The following is a 17,942-nucleotide window of genomic DNA, read 5'->3' on the forward strand; positions in this document are numbered from 1 at the left end:
ATAAAACGACACCCCCACGGTGCATCAATAAACACTCGTTATAGCGAATTGTCGCTTTACCGGAGGTGGAGCAAATAATAGCCAATATGGTATACCTGTTGCGAACAGTTATACAGGAACAGAGTGGTGCGGTGACAGATAAATTTCTATCTGATAAACATAAGCATAAATCCAGACGAAAGGTGATGTTTATTTGCATCACTAAATTTCCTTACACAAACAACGGCTAATTGTTTGGTGTTTTCTTGGCCATGGTGCCTGCCATCAAATGCTTTCTATTCATGCAACTCATGGACGTGCGGGTATGCTCACGACTGCTTTCTGCCGCCCGAGGAACAAAAGAAGATCAAGCATTCGCCAATGCTAATGCCACAATATTTTCACCAAAATTAACTACTTATTTATCAAACGACAGTTTACCACATAAATTTGAAACTGAGCACTCCATTAACTTCATTTCTTTACCATTTTCCCGAACTGAAGGCGGCTGACCTTGAGCGTGCTCGCAACCCACCCACTCTTCTAGCCAATCACAGAAGAGCGACAGGAGAATGTGTGGAAGAGCCCGCAGTATCTCTCCGAACTCCGTTGAGTGCACATCGCTCTCCAGCTGAGTGTGTTGCCAAGCCGAATCTTTGGAGATCGCCGAGCGCTCGTTCTGCTGCCCCCGAAAGTACCGTTACTCCCAAGGCTGGCAACACCGGTCGACCGGATGGACGGGAGCGGAGGGGAAAAGGGAAGGGGATGGAGGGGAACGGAGAGGTGGAAGGGGCAGCGCTTCCCATTGGCTACTTTCTATTTTCCACCCAGCCGCCTTCAGTTCGGGAAAATGGTATAACAGATCGCTAGCAATTACAGAGATCAAGGAGTCTTAATACAAGTTTTTCCGGCGGTGAAACCCTCGCTAAGGCGAGAGCCAACACCAAAAGGGCCTCGTAAAAACGAATTTTTTAACACGCTTATTATAGGGTCAATTGACGGTGCATCGGCTATCTCTCGTAATAGCGGGGGTCTCACTATAGCTCGTACTTGCTTTAACGAGGTTCCACTGTAGTACGGACCAATTACTACACTTCGAATATTCGTGCGTAGAGAAATGCGTAGACTGCACGTGCCTGACCATGAAACATGATTAACATATCGAATTTGATCAGTAAATCGTAGTATTTTTATCAAGATTGAGATATTTTAAGGTTTCATGCCGAAATTCACGGCTTTTTCCAGGTTTTTTCACGGTGGACGAAATTCACGGCTTATTCACGGTTTTAAGGTTTTCACGGATGAGTGGGAACCCTGCAATCCATGCAGCCGTATAGAAACGCATAGCACACAGACATCCTCTGTTATACGCACATAGATTTTAGGGGTTTTCACAAATTTCGTTTTTATCAAATTTCAACAATTCAAACATGAATTTTACAGTTAGTTTACAGTTATTTTACAGTAAGGCTAAAACTTGAAGTGATGAATGAATCTAGGTGAAATTTGAATTATAGTATACAGAATCATAAATAGCCCTCTTGATTCTATCTTAGTTGCATAATTTTGTCCTCCATAAGTAGACAGATAACATCCCAACATCAGCAGGGTGTTTTAGTCTCATAGGATTGGCGGCGTCGGAAACAGATTCATTCCGAGTCGATCGGGAACCTATTCTACGCTCGTCTTCCGTGCATTTCACACATACTATCGGAAAGCATTCCTCTTTTGGTATGACGTCAACAGACATCCTAAACGGGAAAACGTCACGATTTTCAAGAGACGAGTGAGCAGCGAAAATAACCTTCCGCAAGGTTTGACACTTCACAACAGAGGCAAAAGGTATATATGGGCATACATGTGCTAATTGATGTTGTTGCGGGGTAAAATTATTTTAGAATTGTCCGTCTGTAGTTTTTTTTAATGTAATACCCTGACATTTTGAGCAAATTACAGGAATGAAGGAAAATTTTGAACGAGTTTTTTCTTTCACTCTCGTGAGAGCATAGTTGATTGTTCGTAAGAACTTAACTACAGGTAGTCGTGAAATCAATCACTTTTTCCAACAAAATATGGTTTACTTACTTAATTGTTTAACCAAATTGTCATATTTTCACTCAGTACCTCAATTAAATATGAATATTGACCATCATAAATGATTTTACGGCCTTCACAATATGCCATAAACGTCTTACAAATTTTCCGTAAAATTCCGGAGGTAGGGGAGACTGGGGCACAGTGGGACACGGGGCACAGTGGGACAATTGATTTATTTAAACAATTTACTCTGTCAAAGGGCAAATGCATTAAAATTAAGGAAGTCATATCACGAGGAATAATGCACAAAAATCTTATTTCCTAATCTTATGTAGCTTCGCGTAAATGTTATAAAATATGTTTTTTTTGCTATAATTTTCGTAACTTTCATGTTATGAATATTTATGCAATTCTCTTAATTATAGCAAGTTTCATAAGGAATAACTTGGTGAATACATTATTTAAAGACTTAGTAATATTTTTCTAAACATATTTTTCGAAAGTAACATGTTTAAAATTTTTGCTGACAAATACAAGACTTCAGGACATGCGGGGCACAGTGGGACAGCTGAAATTGGGGCACAGTGGGACAACTTGGATTGGGGCACAGTGGGACAACTCGAATTGGGGCACAGTTTGTTGCCGAATTACAGCCCAGGAGCTTCGTACTATCAATATCCGTTACCTAAACGCACTCAAATTTCATATCATGCTTACTTTATAATGTTTTGGCTCCATATTGATGCTTTAGGATTTAAAGCAGTACATTTCAGTTAGTGAATGTGAGGACAAAACTAAAGAATGGCAACAGCAATGAACATGAGAAAAGTAATGCCGAAGTAAATAATTAGTGTGAACCCTGATCGTATGCGACAATTTGTCTACATTTCCTGAATCCCACATCTGTTATATAGATGTGCTCTTTGTAAGGAACAGTTCAGTCTTGGCCAGAAGCGAGCTTGAGGTAGTGAGAAGAGAGAGTCTCATAAACATTAGTTGCTGCCACATTCCTCCTTTCTACAAACCTGCTCTGGGAACATTCAGTGATTTGCGTGAAAGGAAGAAAAACAGGCAATCAAACTTTATTTTTAAAGAGAATTTTTAGGCAAGATTGTTTATTACGTATTATCTATTTAATTCAAATTATTTATAAATTGAATTTTTGAGATTCATAGCTTATAAAATAAATTACCACCATAGTAAACTGTGACTTAAAACTGCAGCACGACTGCACCACAGACTGTCTCCTCTGCGCACGAAAAAATTAGTATATGAGATAGCTCAGAGAAATAGAAAGAAATACCCACCATCTTGCGATCAGAAAGACATCGCTGATGTTGGTTTATTTTACGTTTTTTTGAAGCGGAATCCTTCGATTAGCCTTCGAAAACCAGAAGCAACCTCACTGGCCAGAGACGTGGGCTTCTATAGGACGGTTGTGAGTGCATTTTTTTCCGATCTATCAGCTCTTTATGTCAACATGTATTTTCCGCTGGAGGTGTAATCATGATGAAAGTGGTTTCACTGCCGTTCAACTTCAGGAAAAGTGACAGCCCTCAAAGGTGAAAACAAGTAGGTGAAGTTACCTCCTCTGAAAGAGGCTCCTCGATGTCATTGTGCTATATTATAAAGGTTCAGGTTAATACAATTCCTCCATTTCTTGTGTTGTCTAGAGTGAAATTCCTCCAAAAAATACTGTTGAAGTGTCCCATAGGATCAGTAGGTGCCGCATGTCCTTCTAAATGGATGGCTATCAATTTATTTTTACTGGTTTTAAAATATTTCATCGATCACGCAAATTTTTTTAAAGAAAACCCTGCATTGCTAGTTTTACATACCACGAATCATATATTTCTGCCGATACTATTGAGTTAGTAAAAATGAATGGGTGGTACTTTTTACTTTGTCACCTCACTGCAATCAATTAGATAATTGTTTGTTTGGCCTTTTGAAAAAATATTGAAATGACCGCAAATGGCCTATAAACCACCCAGGAGAGAGAATAACAATTTGCAACTTGGTTGAATACAGCACATAAAAAAGCATTTACATCTAATAATACATATTATTTTTACTTTCGGTTCAACCAGGATATGCCCTGTTAACCCAAGTATTTTTAATGACAAAGACCTTGCCCAAGAAACTGTCAAAGATCAGTTTGTTGGACCTTTAGAATTTCACTTAGAAACCGAGTAAAATCTCGAAAGCCCAGGACAACCCGGGTTGAAACTTCGTTTTAGAGAGCATAGTTTTCCTCCCTGAGGAATAACGTCCAAAATCTAGCAGGCTAATATCTACACATGCTAGACAAAAGAAAAGATAGGAGATACCTACGGACACACCAGTTAAAAAGAGACTGGAAAATATCATCAATAATAAATAAAATAATATCATCAAAGGAAAGAGAGAAAAAACAGCCTGGTCTTAAGAAAATGTTGAAAAATGAGCGATAAAATGTCAAGAAAATTTAAGATTTTCACATTAAAAAACTAAAAAAAAGATTGGAACTGGAAGATATAGCTACAGTTTCAGAATAAAGTGACTAAATTTACCACCAAGGACAGTTGGCAGAACTTCAGCCATTAGCGTAATTAAATGATGATGAAAAACATTGCATGCAGTGTTTTAAAGTTTATAATTACATGACTTAATATTTTTTATCAGCACATGTATCTTGAATAAAAATTTCTTGATTAAAATGTTCGCTTGCATGTATATTTCACCTATTAATGTTAATTAATTCATTTGTACCCTCAATTAATTTAAACTTTGTATTTTATTGAGTAATGCAAGCCTGTCCCACCCTGCCCCGTGCACTGTCCCACTCTGCCCCAGCCTGGGGCAGAGTGGGACACTTTTCAACAAAGAAGAAACTTGGGTATTTCAACTATTTTAAGTTAGTTGGATTACTTGCGAATTTTTTAATAAGTTGAGGAATATACTCTTTAAGCAATGGCACCAAAATCTTCCATTTTCCAATAATTCTGTGGGAAATAAAAATGAAATGCTAAAACTGTCCCACTGTGCCCCAGTCTCCCCTATGCTGGAAGGAAATACAGCGATTAAATTAGGTTGAATAGTGTGTCCATTGGTTAGGTTGAAATGTCCATTATTATTAAGGGCTCGAGTTATGTAGGTTAAAATAAAGCAAAATAATGTGGTTAGTTTGTTATCTGTTTTGCACGTACTTGGTTATTTTTATAACACCATTTTATTCGGTACGAAAATGACAAACAGTTCCTATTGTTGCACCTTTAAATACATCTTCTAAATTATATTTCAGCGAGCGATAATTCAACAGAAAAAAAAATCACTGCAAAAGGGAATTGAACTCATCCTTTGCCTCACTGTCTACTGCCTTAACCCACTGTGCCACCATAGCTTGTTGGAAGTGCATCAAAATTTGTGGATTATAGATGACAAGATGGTGTGAAGGTGTTCTGTGTAGTTGTTACCGTGGCTATTCCCGTCATGCTTGAACTAATATTTCATATTAAAACGAATACAGTAGAACTTGTTTAATACGTTTCTGAAGGGACCACAAAAAATGAACGTACTAACCAGGAAAACGTGCTAACGAGGAAAGTAAATAATAGCAGTCGGAATAATTGCAATCAGTGGAAAAGTCGTCATAATTACAATTACTATCGGTAGTTCTCGTAGGATCGCCTTCCTGGACTCTTTTCACCTTTAAAATCAAGAAAATGAGTGCTACATTGAAAAACAATACCATGTGAATAAAAATCACAATGTTTCATAGATTTCCCGAAGACAATTACATGAAAACGGCGTCTATCTCCTGTGATTTATCCTATATATATTTATAGAAAGAGGACAAGTAAAGATAAGTCATTTCTTCTTTCTCAAAGCATACTCAGAGAATATAACAACAACCCTGAGTATGACAACTGGCTGTTTTTAAATATCATAAAAATTGGACAAAATTATATTAACCTTAAATTACGGCAACAGCCGTACACATTCGCTGCTGGAATGAAACCATATCGATTGTTATTCCCATCGATATATCGATTAATAACACGCAAGATTATTATATTACAACGTAATTACAAGAAGATTTTATATTATACAGTTGAAATTTACTTTAAAAATTTGTCTAATGTCGTCTGCTTTCGTGCCGAGATCAAGTATTTTTAAGCTAAGCTTCGCATGGAGATCCAGAGCATCGTCTGCTCCCGCAGCAGTAGTCAAGTAAATACGCACGTACTCCATTACCTCGACATCGAGTTTATGGAGTACGTGCAATACTGCTTTAGATAAAGTGGGAATTGGAAAAACTCATTTCTTCATCATGATAACTCGTGCAACAGCAACAATTACCCACTCGCGAAATTTGTGCGCAGTGGGCACTCAGAGGCAATAGAAGGCGAGGAGCTCGGGGTGGGGAAAATCGGGGCTTCTCATTGGCTGCAGTTTAGTTAGACATTCCTGATAAATCGCCGCATTTTATTATTCATCGCGTCACAAGAATTGAGAAATGTGTTTGGATAAATCACGGTCGAAGGAAGAGATGTGGAATGAATGCAAGAATGTCAATGGCTAATAATAATAACTTAAATCATGAATTCGGAGGTTTACGACCCTTAAGAAGATACTAGGGAACGCATTGCGGGTTGCGTCACGGCAAGCAACTGGGCGTACTAACCAGGAAAGCGCAATTTTTTCAAACATACTAACCAAATACTTTTACCTGTATTTTTTTCGGATTGTACCAGGACCGAGAGAAATTGCCGTACTAAGGAGGAAAACGTACTAAGGAGGAACGTACTAACAAAGTTCCACTGTATTTAGAATGTACACCATGGAATCAACTGAATTAGGTACATAACCATGTCTAATTTTGATGTAACTACAATGCCAAGTCACACACACTATCATATCAAATTAGACAAATTGTTATACTTCCAAACCCACGGACACATATTCAATGCATTATGCTACCTACATATTTGTAAGTCATTACGCCATGCATTCCAACTTGTTTCATGTTCCTTTTGCCAAATTACTTGTCCAAATAACAATGCAAACGAACTTGCACCGACAGCGATACAGTGGGCGCATTTATCATCTAATTTACATGAGAATTTAAGGCACTTACACCTATATTACCTTATCAGAATATCCACATACAGTAAAACCCCTTATTTACACTTTTCTAGGGACCCAAGAAAAAAAGTGTAAATTGCGGGAAAATGCAAATAGCGGGAAATAGAGAATTTTCACTTTTATTCATATACTGGCTTTGGAAATGTTAATTTTTTAATTGTTCACTAAGCATTATTCCATAACATTGTTTCCCTCAGAAGCACAGTGATTTTGCTGGCAGCAAAAAATTGAAAACTAATCTTGTGTTGTCTGCATTGAAAGAATCTTTTGGGCTGTAACCCTTCCAGAACTCTAATATATTCAGATTCTTTCCACTGAGTTGCTGTCTCTATGTTAACATCTTTGCTTTCACCACTCACCATCTTATATACAAGACTGTACCTATTTTTGAATCTATCCAACCAACCATTATAGATGCTGTGGAATCTTTCGATTCCCAATCTTGCTGGGAAAAATTTTTTCTCAAGGGCCTTTGGGCCTGTTTACACGATACATTAACACTTATGAGTTAATTTCTGCTTGCATGAATGATTTTTGTGGACCGGAACGGGACATGTACGAATGTAGGTAGGGGCAGATCCAGGATTTTTTTCTGGTAAGGGCACACAGGGCCTGACAGGCAAAAGATCTTGTCTGAATTGAGATTAAAAACAAGATACAACAATGACTTTAAAAAATTCTCTTTATTTTTATATCAAAGTTATTCTTATTGAATTAAATGATTAAGCCTCCTTTAGTAATACACAAAACAAAGCGAACGTAATGATGACCATCAGGCGGATCCAGGATTTCTTTCTGGGGGGCACAAGCAATGCCGTATCCAGTATTTTGTTCTGGAGGGGGGGGCACAATGATACCACGTTATACAAAAGGAATGCAATGATAACCGGACCGTATTAAAAATCTTGCATATTTTTTAAGTGTCAGGGGGGGCACGAGCCCCCCCCCCCATAGATCCTCCTATGATAACCGTATTCAAATTTTGTCTATTTTTTTAAGCATCTGGGGGGGGGGGGGGCACATCCCCTGCCCCTAAATCCAATTACGAGTGCATGAACCAAATTTGAACAGGTTCTATTTTCTGTTCATGCATACGCGCAAGTTGGGTGAATACACGGTTCATTTTCGTGTTCATAATTTAGACATTAACTTGTACGGGTTAAAGTACTATGTAAACAGGCCTTTAGATGACACCGTTTGTAGGGACATTTGATGATATTGCACCTAATAACTACTCTTTTAGAATTCGTTTTATTTCTTCTTACCTGGAATTCTTCACATATATTCTCTTTTTTGATAAATGGCCGCACTGGTTTGCATATTTTACAATGGCATCGCGATTTTTCACCACGGTATTGAATGTTGAGACTGGGAATCCGATCGGATTGCCAGTCCCAACATTCGAGTTGCTTCGCCAGCGTTTGAATCGATGCGGGTTCCGGTGTGGGAATCGACTAGCTCTAAAATTTTCATTTTCTCGTCAATTAAAAATGTCCGTTTTTCACCTCGTATTTCCATTTTCAAGCCGGATAAATTCTATTTCATGTACGAATTGAGGGTAACTTGGCAACACACGAGTATCTGAACTACTCCTCGGCGATCAAGTGCGTAGTACAAACTGTCTTGCGACTTTATAATTTTTGAAAGTTACAATAGTTTGCGATACACTGCTATTTGAATGAGATAATTCAAGTTTAAATAAGTTTTTTTAAAGTATTTAATTAACCCATAATTGCTACGCAACTGTTGAATGAAGTCAGCGCAAATGATCCCAGTTGTCGGTCAAGTTATATAGTTCCGGCATTTATCACGTTTCATCACGTCTGGTTTCCTTTCAAACTCTCGTATCAAATTATCGACTACATGATTATTGTCAACATTCCTTCAGGAGTTCTTGCATTATAATTATTAAATAGCTCGATTGCTCAAAACACCTACTTTCATATCATGAATCTTTTCGCCGCTGACAGAAAACGAGATGACGTAGTTCAACTTTCCGACGTTAGTGGCGTTCTGTCCCGCCACTTTCAAATTCTTCCCGAAAATAGTTCTCATTACGTCTCTCTCTCTTAGTTTTTTAAATAAAAATGCGCGAAAGGAAGCCAAAAGACAGTTTTTATGCGCTGATATGCACGATTAATTGTTTTAGTACGCAAATATTTTTTTTTAGTCGGCACGTCGCGATGCACATGGCGGGAAAACGAAAAAAACACGGCGTAAATACAGGGTTCTATTTACATTGGAGAGATAGGAAATATGACGGGACCCAGAAAAAAACTTGCAATTTGCGGGAAAACGTAAATTCCGATAACGCAAATACGGGGTTCTACTGTATATCAGCACTCATGAAATAAAGTGGTATTATTTTATTAGAGCCAATTACTTAATAAAAAACAGCATTATAACATACCACCATTCCCAACCGGAATGAGTTTCATCATAGCTCATTGTGCTTTTGTCTGAAAAATGTGGCCAGTCAAAATTTAAGGATATTTTGAGACTAAAACTATAATTTAAGAGTAAATTTCATTTCTTTCCTGAATCCTCACACATTTGGAATAACAACTTAAACTTCTCAAATGAAACAATGCACAAACAAGGGAGCAAGAACTTTAAGGCAAAGAGTGAGATCTTGCAAAATGTGTCCTGGCACAGAAAAAAACTGAAAAGCCTTGAAATAACTCGAGAGGCTGTAACAGACAAACTACTTCAAGTGGTGGAGTTAAGAAAGACCAATAGGTCATATTATATTAAACTATATGAATGATGTAATGAAGAGAAACGATTGTGGAAGAGGAAGAATTTGAGGAATTTTATCAAAAGGTTAAATAGAAAATGTCATTGGCATTAATTTAGCATTATTTAAACAGCGAAAATTTAGAAACTGGCTCAAATGAAGTAGTGGCAGACAACCTACTTGTCACCAACTCATATGAGGAACACAATGCAATGTGATTGAAATACCCCTGTTGTAAATAAATAATAACACGCCATCTGAAAAGAAAAGGGAATTTCTCCCATCCACAATGCTACCATGCCTCCTAATCAACTTTGCTAAGTTTTTATCTAGGATAAAAAATGTTTAGGGCATAAAAACACACCAAGTCTCCATAAAATTGAAATAATTACTTAAAATTAGCTTTGCTTACCCCAATAGACCTCGATCCCATCCTTTTATGACCTGGCCTGAACCTAAGGTGAATGTTAGGGGATTCTTACGCTCATAGCTGCTATCAAAAACTGTTCCATCTTCTAGGGACCCCTGGAAAGAAATGTAATGACATGAGAGGATTTTATATGCATGACATGATAGGATTCTATTTGATATTTGAAGCTTAGAAAACTTTCTGATGGCAAGAAATATAATATGTACTTTAACTACCATGGGATTGGAAAGTGAATCATGAGTCAATAAGGGAAACCTATCCCATTATAAAAGAACATCCTGAAATATGCATTGGACTGATCAAGTTCCACTCAGGCTGAGATGGGTTCAAATTCAACCAGCGCATGATGTTTAAGGATGTATTCATAGCTCTAATTTGAAACTTGTATGTAACAGTTTACCGAGAAAATGATGGAAGGATGAGGTGCTGATTGATATGGGGAAAATGGGAGTCAGCGAGGCAGATGAAGAAGTTATAAAAAGTTGGAGGCAGACAGTTGGCGAGGCCAAATAACATTTAGGATATATTTGGCCATGGAGGTGAGTGGGTGACGTAACAGTTTAAGCAAATTGACAAAATCAGTCATAATAAATGATTATTTATACAAGTTATATCTTTGTGCAAGCTGTAAAGAAGAATGCTGGGTCCAAGAATGTGGCATTTGTCCAGGCACTGAGGCTCTAACAAGGACCAATTACAGATTGGATGACAAGGAAGATGAAGAGGTGACTAATGGTTTTTGGGAAAAAGGTGATGTGTGTAAAGAAGACTGTTTTTGTGGAAGCATAAATTGCTGAAGTTTAGGATTGTATGAAGAAAGGTGTGTATCACCAAAGGATGATGTAAATATATGGGCACCACTGGTTTCAAGCATGGAGCTAAGTGTGGCCGGAATGGGGGTGCTTGGGTAGAAAAAACCGTGACAACTTTAACCAAAGCATTGACAATCCCATAAGGGTCAATGCTTTCTTTTTGGTGAAATTTTTGGTCATAACTCGTTAATACATCAAAATAACCTTTTGTACGCGCAATGTAAGCCTTTTTTTCTTACTTCATTGGTAGGCTTCGCTAAAGCCTGAATCACACGATCATTTTTTTTCGTCGCGAAAGTGATCACTATCGCGATCACTGCGCAAAATGATCGTCGGCGGCAATTGTTTTTCGTAATCGCGATGAGGATTCCCATCGCTATTTTTCATCACTCGTCCGGTCGCTTTTTCCATCGCAAAAACTGTCACTAAAACCCCATATCAGCCAATCGGAACGCATTCCCCTATGGAGCGATTGCAGCGCAACGTTTGACAATTGTGGGAACGGCATAAATGAACACACTTGCTATTTAATTTCATGATGTGGGTCCTATGACAACGAGCTGTGATATTGGAAATGATGCAAAAAGTGACGGTGGGAGTGACCGTGTGATTCAGAAAAATGATCACTAGAGCGATTGCTTTTCGCGACGGGAAAAGTGATATCGATAGTGATCACTTTCTCGACGAAAAAAAATGATCGTGTGATTCAGGCTTAAGCTAAGTCATGACTCCAACATCTTTTCCCACGGAAAATTTATCATCAATCACCACGGTTACATTCTTCAACCAAATATTCTTTGTTCAAACATTCTCGAAAATAAAATTTACAAGAATGAACCAGTCTTTTAGCTGCACTTATACTCTTATTTAATTTTATTATAGGCAATGGAAATCTAACAATTACAGTAATAAAGTATATTTTCAAGGATATTCCCACTAGTTAAGTGGCTAACAGACACAGTGTTTATACATTAATAGCAGAATCGTGAATGATGGGAAAAATCCAATAAAAATCACTGGCGAAATACGTACTAGTGATTGTAGTAGCATTTTTCACTCATTACAACTTAAGGCCTGGTTACACGGTGCATTAACCCGTACGGGTTAATGTCTAAATGTATGAACGCGAGAATGAACGGAAAAATTCACCGTGTAACCACCCCAAAATGTACAAATGCATGAACGCGTGAACGGAAAATAGAACATGTTCTAATTTCGTTCATGCATTCGCACAAGTTGATAACAGAGTCACCTGGTGGGAAACGACACATTTAGTTGTCATCTGCAGGGCTATTCCACGGCCGTCTTGGCTATTCAGTAACTCTTTACGCGTATTTGTTCATTTGTACTGTATCGTAAGTGCTTGAATCCTACCACAAACTCACCATTTGCATCTACACTAATATTTGCATAGATTATCCTTGTATGTATGCCGGACATATCAAGTTTATGCCTATGGTATCTTATTGGTTGTATTATGCCGGAACAAAACAATCGATGAGGTTGTCACAGAGTTTTCAATACGCATTTGTGAAATACAACGGCATTCATACGACTTATAGAACACATTTAAACATAATTAATATCATACGAATTAACGACAATTCTACCTTTTATACGTCCGAGGTGGGAATGCGCTGGCTCACCACAAAAATACGACTCACATTACGCAAGTTCATAAATCGGCAAGACCTCTAAACCAACATTTTTTCCATCAACAGCAAATATCTTCTTAACTTCATAACCGTCCCGGACAAAAGTAGAACAAAGTATTAAAAATATCTACTCTCATACATCATCTACACTCAGTGAAACAGGTGACAGAAAAATGTCTAGTGAACACGGCTTAAAAACAAGATGCGTCTACAAATTTTCAGCCTAAGTATTAACTTTGATAACGGTTTGAAATAAATAGAGTACTATTGAGATATAGCATTAAGCGAGCGTTAACGATAAATATTAAATATAAATAAATATTACTGGCACGAAATGAAACAACATCGGCAACTACAATGAAAACCACTGTTTACACGGCAGCGCAAATATATTACCAGTATGTGTAATTTCCTGGTCCTACAGGAAACAACGAAAAGGGAATTATTTTCTGGTAGGTATCGTCTGCTTCCTACCTAATGATACTGTTTTCACATTTAAATTTTGCGCACTGTAAAGGGAATAAACAAAAACTAAACGCCTCGCGTTACGAGAAAATGTGTGAAAACTTGTGCGAACGCATGTACCGTGTAACCGCTCATTCATGCTCCTCGTTCACGCAAACGTCCATGAATTCAGACATGCAAACAGACACGCATTCATACATTAACCCGTACGGGTTAATGCACCGTGTAACCAGGCCTTAAGACACATCAAAATATCAGTCGGAGACTAAGTCCAAAAATTGTCAAACCAAGATGGCGGAACTTTGACCACACTAAAAACTCTGAAACAGTGCCTCCAGATATTTACAACCTCCTTAGTATCACCACTATATTTGGGAAATACAGAGGTAGATTATTCATAAAGAGAAGTTGGTTACACTAATTGCTGAGAAATTGGTGCTTCATTTAGACATTGTCGAGAATTGGAATGTGATTCTTCCAGATGAAGTACAAACAGGGTTCCCACTCTACCTAAATAATGAAATTCACGTTTTTTTCCAGGTTTACACGTTTTTTTTTTCAAGTATTCACATTTTTTTTCAGGTTTTCACGGCCTCAATGTTGTCAAATTCACGGTCCGTTAATAAGCCAACAATTAGACAATCACCGGGCGTATATTAACCAAAAATTAATGTGCACGACAGATGCTGCGAATGTAAACGCAGCAATGAAAAGTGATAACTGTAATGACGTGAACAATCGTTTGAAAAATTCAGGGCTGACAAAGCCCAACCCAACCGTGCTTTTGCCCGGACGCCGAATACTATGGCCTCCTTTAATATGCGAATGCCCTTTGGACCTTCTCCTGTCTGGACACCGGAAGTCCTTTTTAATTCCTCGTCGAGAGATTGTTTTTCGCGCACGTTGTTATTACCACACAGTGACCAAATTTCCCTTTACCAATCTTTCTGAGATCGCGGAAAATATTTTATTAAAATTGTTTGTAGAATGTAATATATCAAAAAAATCAATTTCATATCATTATAATGCACTTGGTTTGAAATATATTAAGACAAAATAAATACCTGCTGAAACACGTTATTTTCACTTTCACTTTATTATTCATATAAGCTCAAACGAGGCGAGCGCAGTCTATTGAGAGCTACTTGCCGTAAAAATTTTTCCATAAGTAAAATTCCAATGGCAAACTCATATTTCGAAGCAAATGGCATGTACCCTCATTTTGGGTGGGAACCGAACTTCGAGTTACAAATCAGATAGTTTTCGTAAATGGTTCATTCTGGGTCAATTAGAAATGCAAGTTATTTCAGTCGTCCTTTTTCGAATACAAGTTCTACCCAAGCTATCTTTGAAATTGAAACGCTTTCACAAAATGACAGACTTCCGCCATTAAAATGGTAAATATCGGTCAATGTGTCGTCAAATAGTACGGACCAATTACTACACTTCGAATATTCGTGTTTGGATAAATGCGTAGACTAAGAGCCTTCCCGTGCCTGACCTTGAAACATGATTAACATATCAAATTTGATTAGTCAATCGTAGTATAATTATCAAGATTCAGATATTATTAAGGTTTCATGGCGAAATTCACGGCCTTTTCCAGGTTTTCTCACGGTAGACGAAATTCACGGCTTATTCATGGTTTTAAGGTTTTCACGGTTTGTGGGAACCCTGACAAACTATCATTGGCAAAAAGTGCACATATCAATTAATACCCAAGTGGGGTATAATGACAAAGGCATGCAGAGATATGCAGTAACTTCAGATGATTAATAACAGGTACATATATATTACGTCAGCAGCTCATTTTAAAAACAAATTTCAGCTGTTCGATTTGGGGAATTCTTAAGGCAGAAGAAAGTCATAAGTGGTTGTTCCGTGCAGCTGGACATCGAAAGGGGCCCTCTGTTGGAGTTGTAAGATTGGTCAAGCATTATGCCACAAACAACACTGAGAAATTTCAATTTTGGTGAGTACCTTCAGAAATTTGGGCCCTTCAAAGAGCATGTAAGTAAATTCTTGCCTAGTATCAAACTTTTGCATTTTACACAGGATGAACTATCTCAATTTAGACAAAAATAGCAATGATTGAGCGAAAGGGGCACCTACACATGGCATCAACATGTCATGTCTGGAATGTTAACAAACATGGGACAATTGCATGCTCTGCAAACCACACGTACATACAGGCTGTGGCACTAACAAATTCAGCATGAGGCACAGAGCTCAGGGAAACATCTCTTAAAAATCAGCTATTAAAACTGCCTATGGTTGGAAAGTTTCCTTCATTTGATGAGGTATTAATAATCCTTATTTAAGCCAAGCGCTACCTGCTAGCAGCCTGCATCGTAGCGGCACTCATAGCCTCCCACCAAGATGGCTTCACACGTCTGCAGCGGAATTCATACTTAGCTGTAGCGTTTTCGGGCGCTTAAAAATTTTCACATTTCATTTAATTGCCAAAATTAGATATCTTCATTTAAAAATCTAAAAGTGTGAAAAACATACTCCAGGAGCAATAATCTTTCGATTCAGGCATTAAAAAAATTGGAAACCACCCTCTTGTATTATTATTGTAAATGTTGGTAATATTTACAGTAAGAATATAGTAAATATTACAGGTCAAGTTTTATCAACTTGAAGAATATTGAAAAAGAAGCAGTAGAAAGTGATATTTCTTACCATTTTCGCCAGTTTGGAGGCAGGCGAATGGCTCAGGAGTAGTTGGACAACTCCGAATTGCAACGAGGTAGGGTGTGAGGGGTGTAGCCAAAACTACTCCACAAAAATTCTGTGTGTGTAGATATCACCCTAGAACACTTTAACTCGATTGAAACCAGAAGCGAAATGAAAATTTTATGGCCTACTAGCAGTATTTCCTCTAAATGTTAAAGACCTGAAGGTGTACGAACTACCTAAGAACATAGTAGATACAATGATGCACATACAATGTGTTAAAAACCACAGGTGTCATTTGGATGCCACCCGCCCTTTCCTGGGTTAATGATGTTCTTTTCTAAGCCGATTCCCCATTATTTAACCGACAACCACCAGAGATGACTATCCACCCTACGAACTTACCTCCCCTCCCACTTTCTGACATTGTATGACTCTGGACAGGCATACCCTCCTTCAATAGCTTCCCACCCTCCCTCCCATCTCTCCACAGCCATCCAGGTCAACCTTTATGCCCAACCTCCCAATTTGTTACATTGTGTGCCTCCCATTTCGTAACTTAGTAACACTGAAGGACCACCACACCCTCCTACCTGACTTCCCCACTTGGGCTCGCTTTCCACCCCTAATAACTCGTTTTAAGTGAATAAATTCTCTTCCTTTATCTTCTATTTGCACCTATGTAAAACAGCCACGAAACAGGGTCGATACCAAAATAATTTATACGAAATTTACAATGTTTTTAGATTCAACATTTCGAAATTATATTCAATTGTTTAAGAAAAACAATATTGTTATGAAAAAATTATCTCCAATGTCGTAAATGCAAAGAAAAATACAACAAACATGATTTTGTAAGGCTGTATAATAGGAACATACATATCTCCAGGAAAATAATTATGATGAAAAAAAATGATTCAAGTACTTACGGTATAATGCATGTGGAGAAAATCGCCATTCTTCGATTTTATTGGGCAAACGTCAGCTCTCTTCTTTATGCCAATCTGTAACTTGGATTTCGTATTTTTCTCATCCTTGGCACACCCACGAGATAGCACCATACACAAAATAACAGTGACTACAGTTAAAGACGTCAAATTCGCCATATTAAAGTAGATTTACTGCATCAGCATTGCACTGAAAAGCAAGGCATGCAACATTTACTAACTGAAGCAGGGGCTATTAACACGGTGACATACAAAGGAATAGTAAAATAAAAATACGACTTAACTCCACCACACATTAAAATTACTTTGAATGCCAAAGATTGCATGTAAAACCAATAAGGCCAAACAATAATTACCATGTCAAACAAGCCGCTATCAAGCACTTCACTGAAACCATTAACAATATAGCTCCATCATCATTACCTCATTACTTCAACGACAAAAGAATCACCACTTCTGAAATCGTTCACTCGTGATCGAAAACACCTCGTGAATCAGTCCCTTGCTCAAAAGATTTTACGATAAATGCAGGACGTGTTCATGGCTGACGTGGGGTTATGGCGGCTATAAACTGCGTTATAATAAGGAATTGATAAGGAAATAATAGCATTAAAAATGGCGGACTCCCAAAAACTGAGCCAGAAACAACGTCAACGCAGTGGGCACCGGGGGCACCAAAAATTGATGAAGCCGCGGGTAACATGAATTTTTATGCTTGTAGTACGATCACAGGCTTAGGAATTTATATTTTTTGAAGTAAATTGTTAACTTAAGCATCGTTCTTTGTATATTTCATCGACTAACTTATTTTAAATGGATCGTGGCAATCCGTTGTTTCAGTCGTTAAACTGTACTACGTATTACATTTGTTTTGCTTCATATTCTTATTTCCTTTGTTGATGCGTAGCCTACGTTATTCATAAGGCCGTCCAACGTGAGCCTAAAACGGCCAGAATGAGCATGTCTGGAGTTAGTTCCAATTTTCGCCGCTGGCGCTGTTTTGAGAACAAAATTCGTATGGGAATGAATGGCGAACATTTGAAACAGACGCGATTTTTGTCAAAATTAGTTCTC

General features: G+C 37.9%; 1 protein-coding gene across 1 annotated transcript in view; it reads right to left on the reverse strand.

Annotated features, from left to right (window-relative positions):
• LOC124169065 (peptidyl-prolyl cis-trans isomerase FKBP2) overlaps positions 1-17,692 on the reverse strand; it is a 34,517-nt gene extending 16,825 nt beyond the window's left edge. Inside the window, exons 1-3 of the mRNA XM_046547538.1 lie at positions 17,225-17,692; positions 16,851-17,058; positions 10,293-10,405 (exon numbers count right to left, since the gene is read on the reverse strand). Coding sequence (XP_046403494.1) covers positions 10,293-10,405; positions 16,851-17,027 — 290 coding nt within the window. The 5' untranslated portion in view covers positions 17,028-17,058; positions 17,225-17,692. The remainder of the gene's footprint in view (positions 1-10,292; positions 10,406-16,850; positions 17,059-17,224) is intronic.
• Between the last annotated feature and the right edge of the window lie 250 nt (positions 17,693-17,942).

This window comes from Ischnura elegans, chromosome 12 (assembly GCF_921293095.1).
Source record: "Ischnura elegans chromosome 12, ioIscEleg1.1, whole genome shotgun sequence".
Classification (NCBI taxonomy): domain Eukaryota; kingdom Metazoa; phylum Arthropoda; class Insecta; order Odonata; family Coenagrionidae; genus Ischnura; species Ischnura elegans.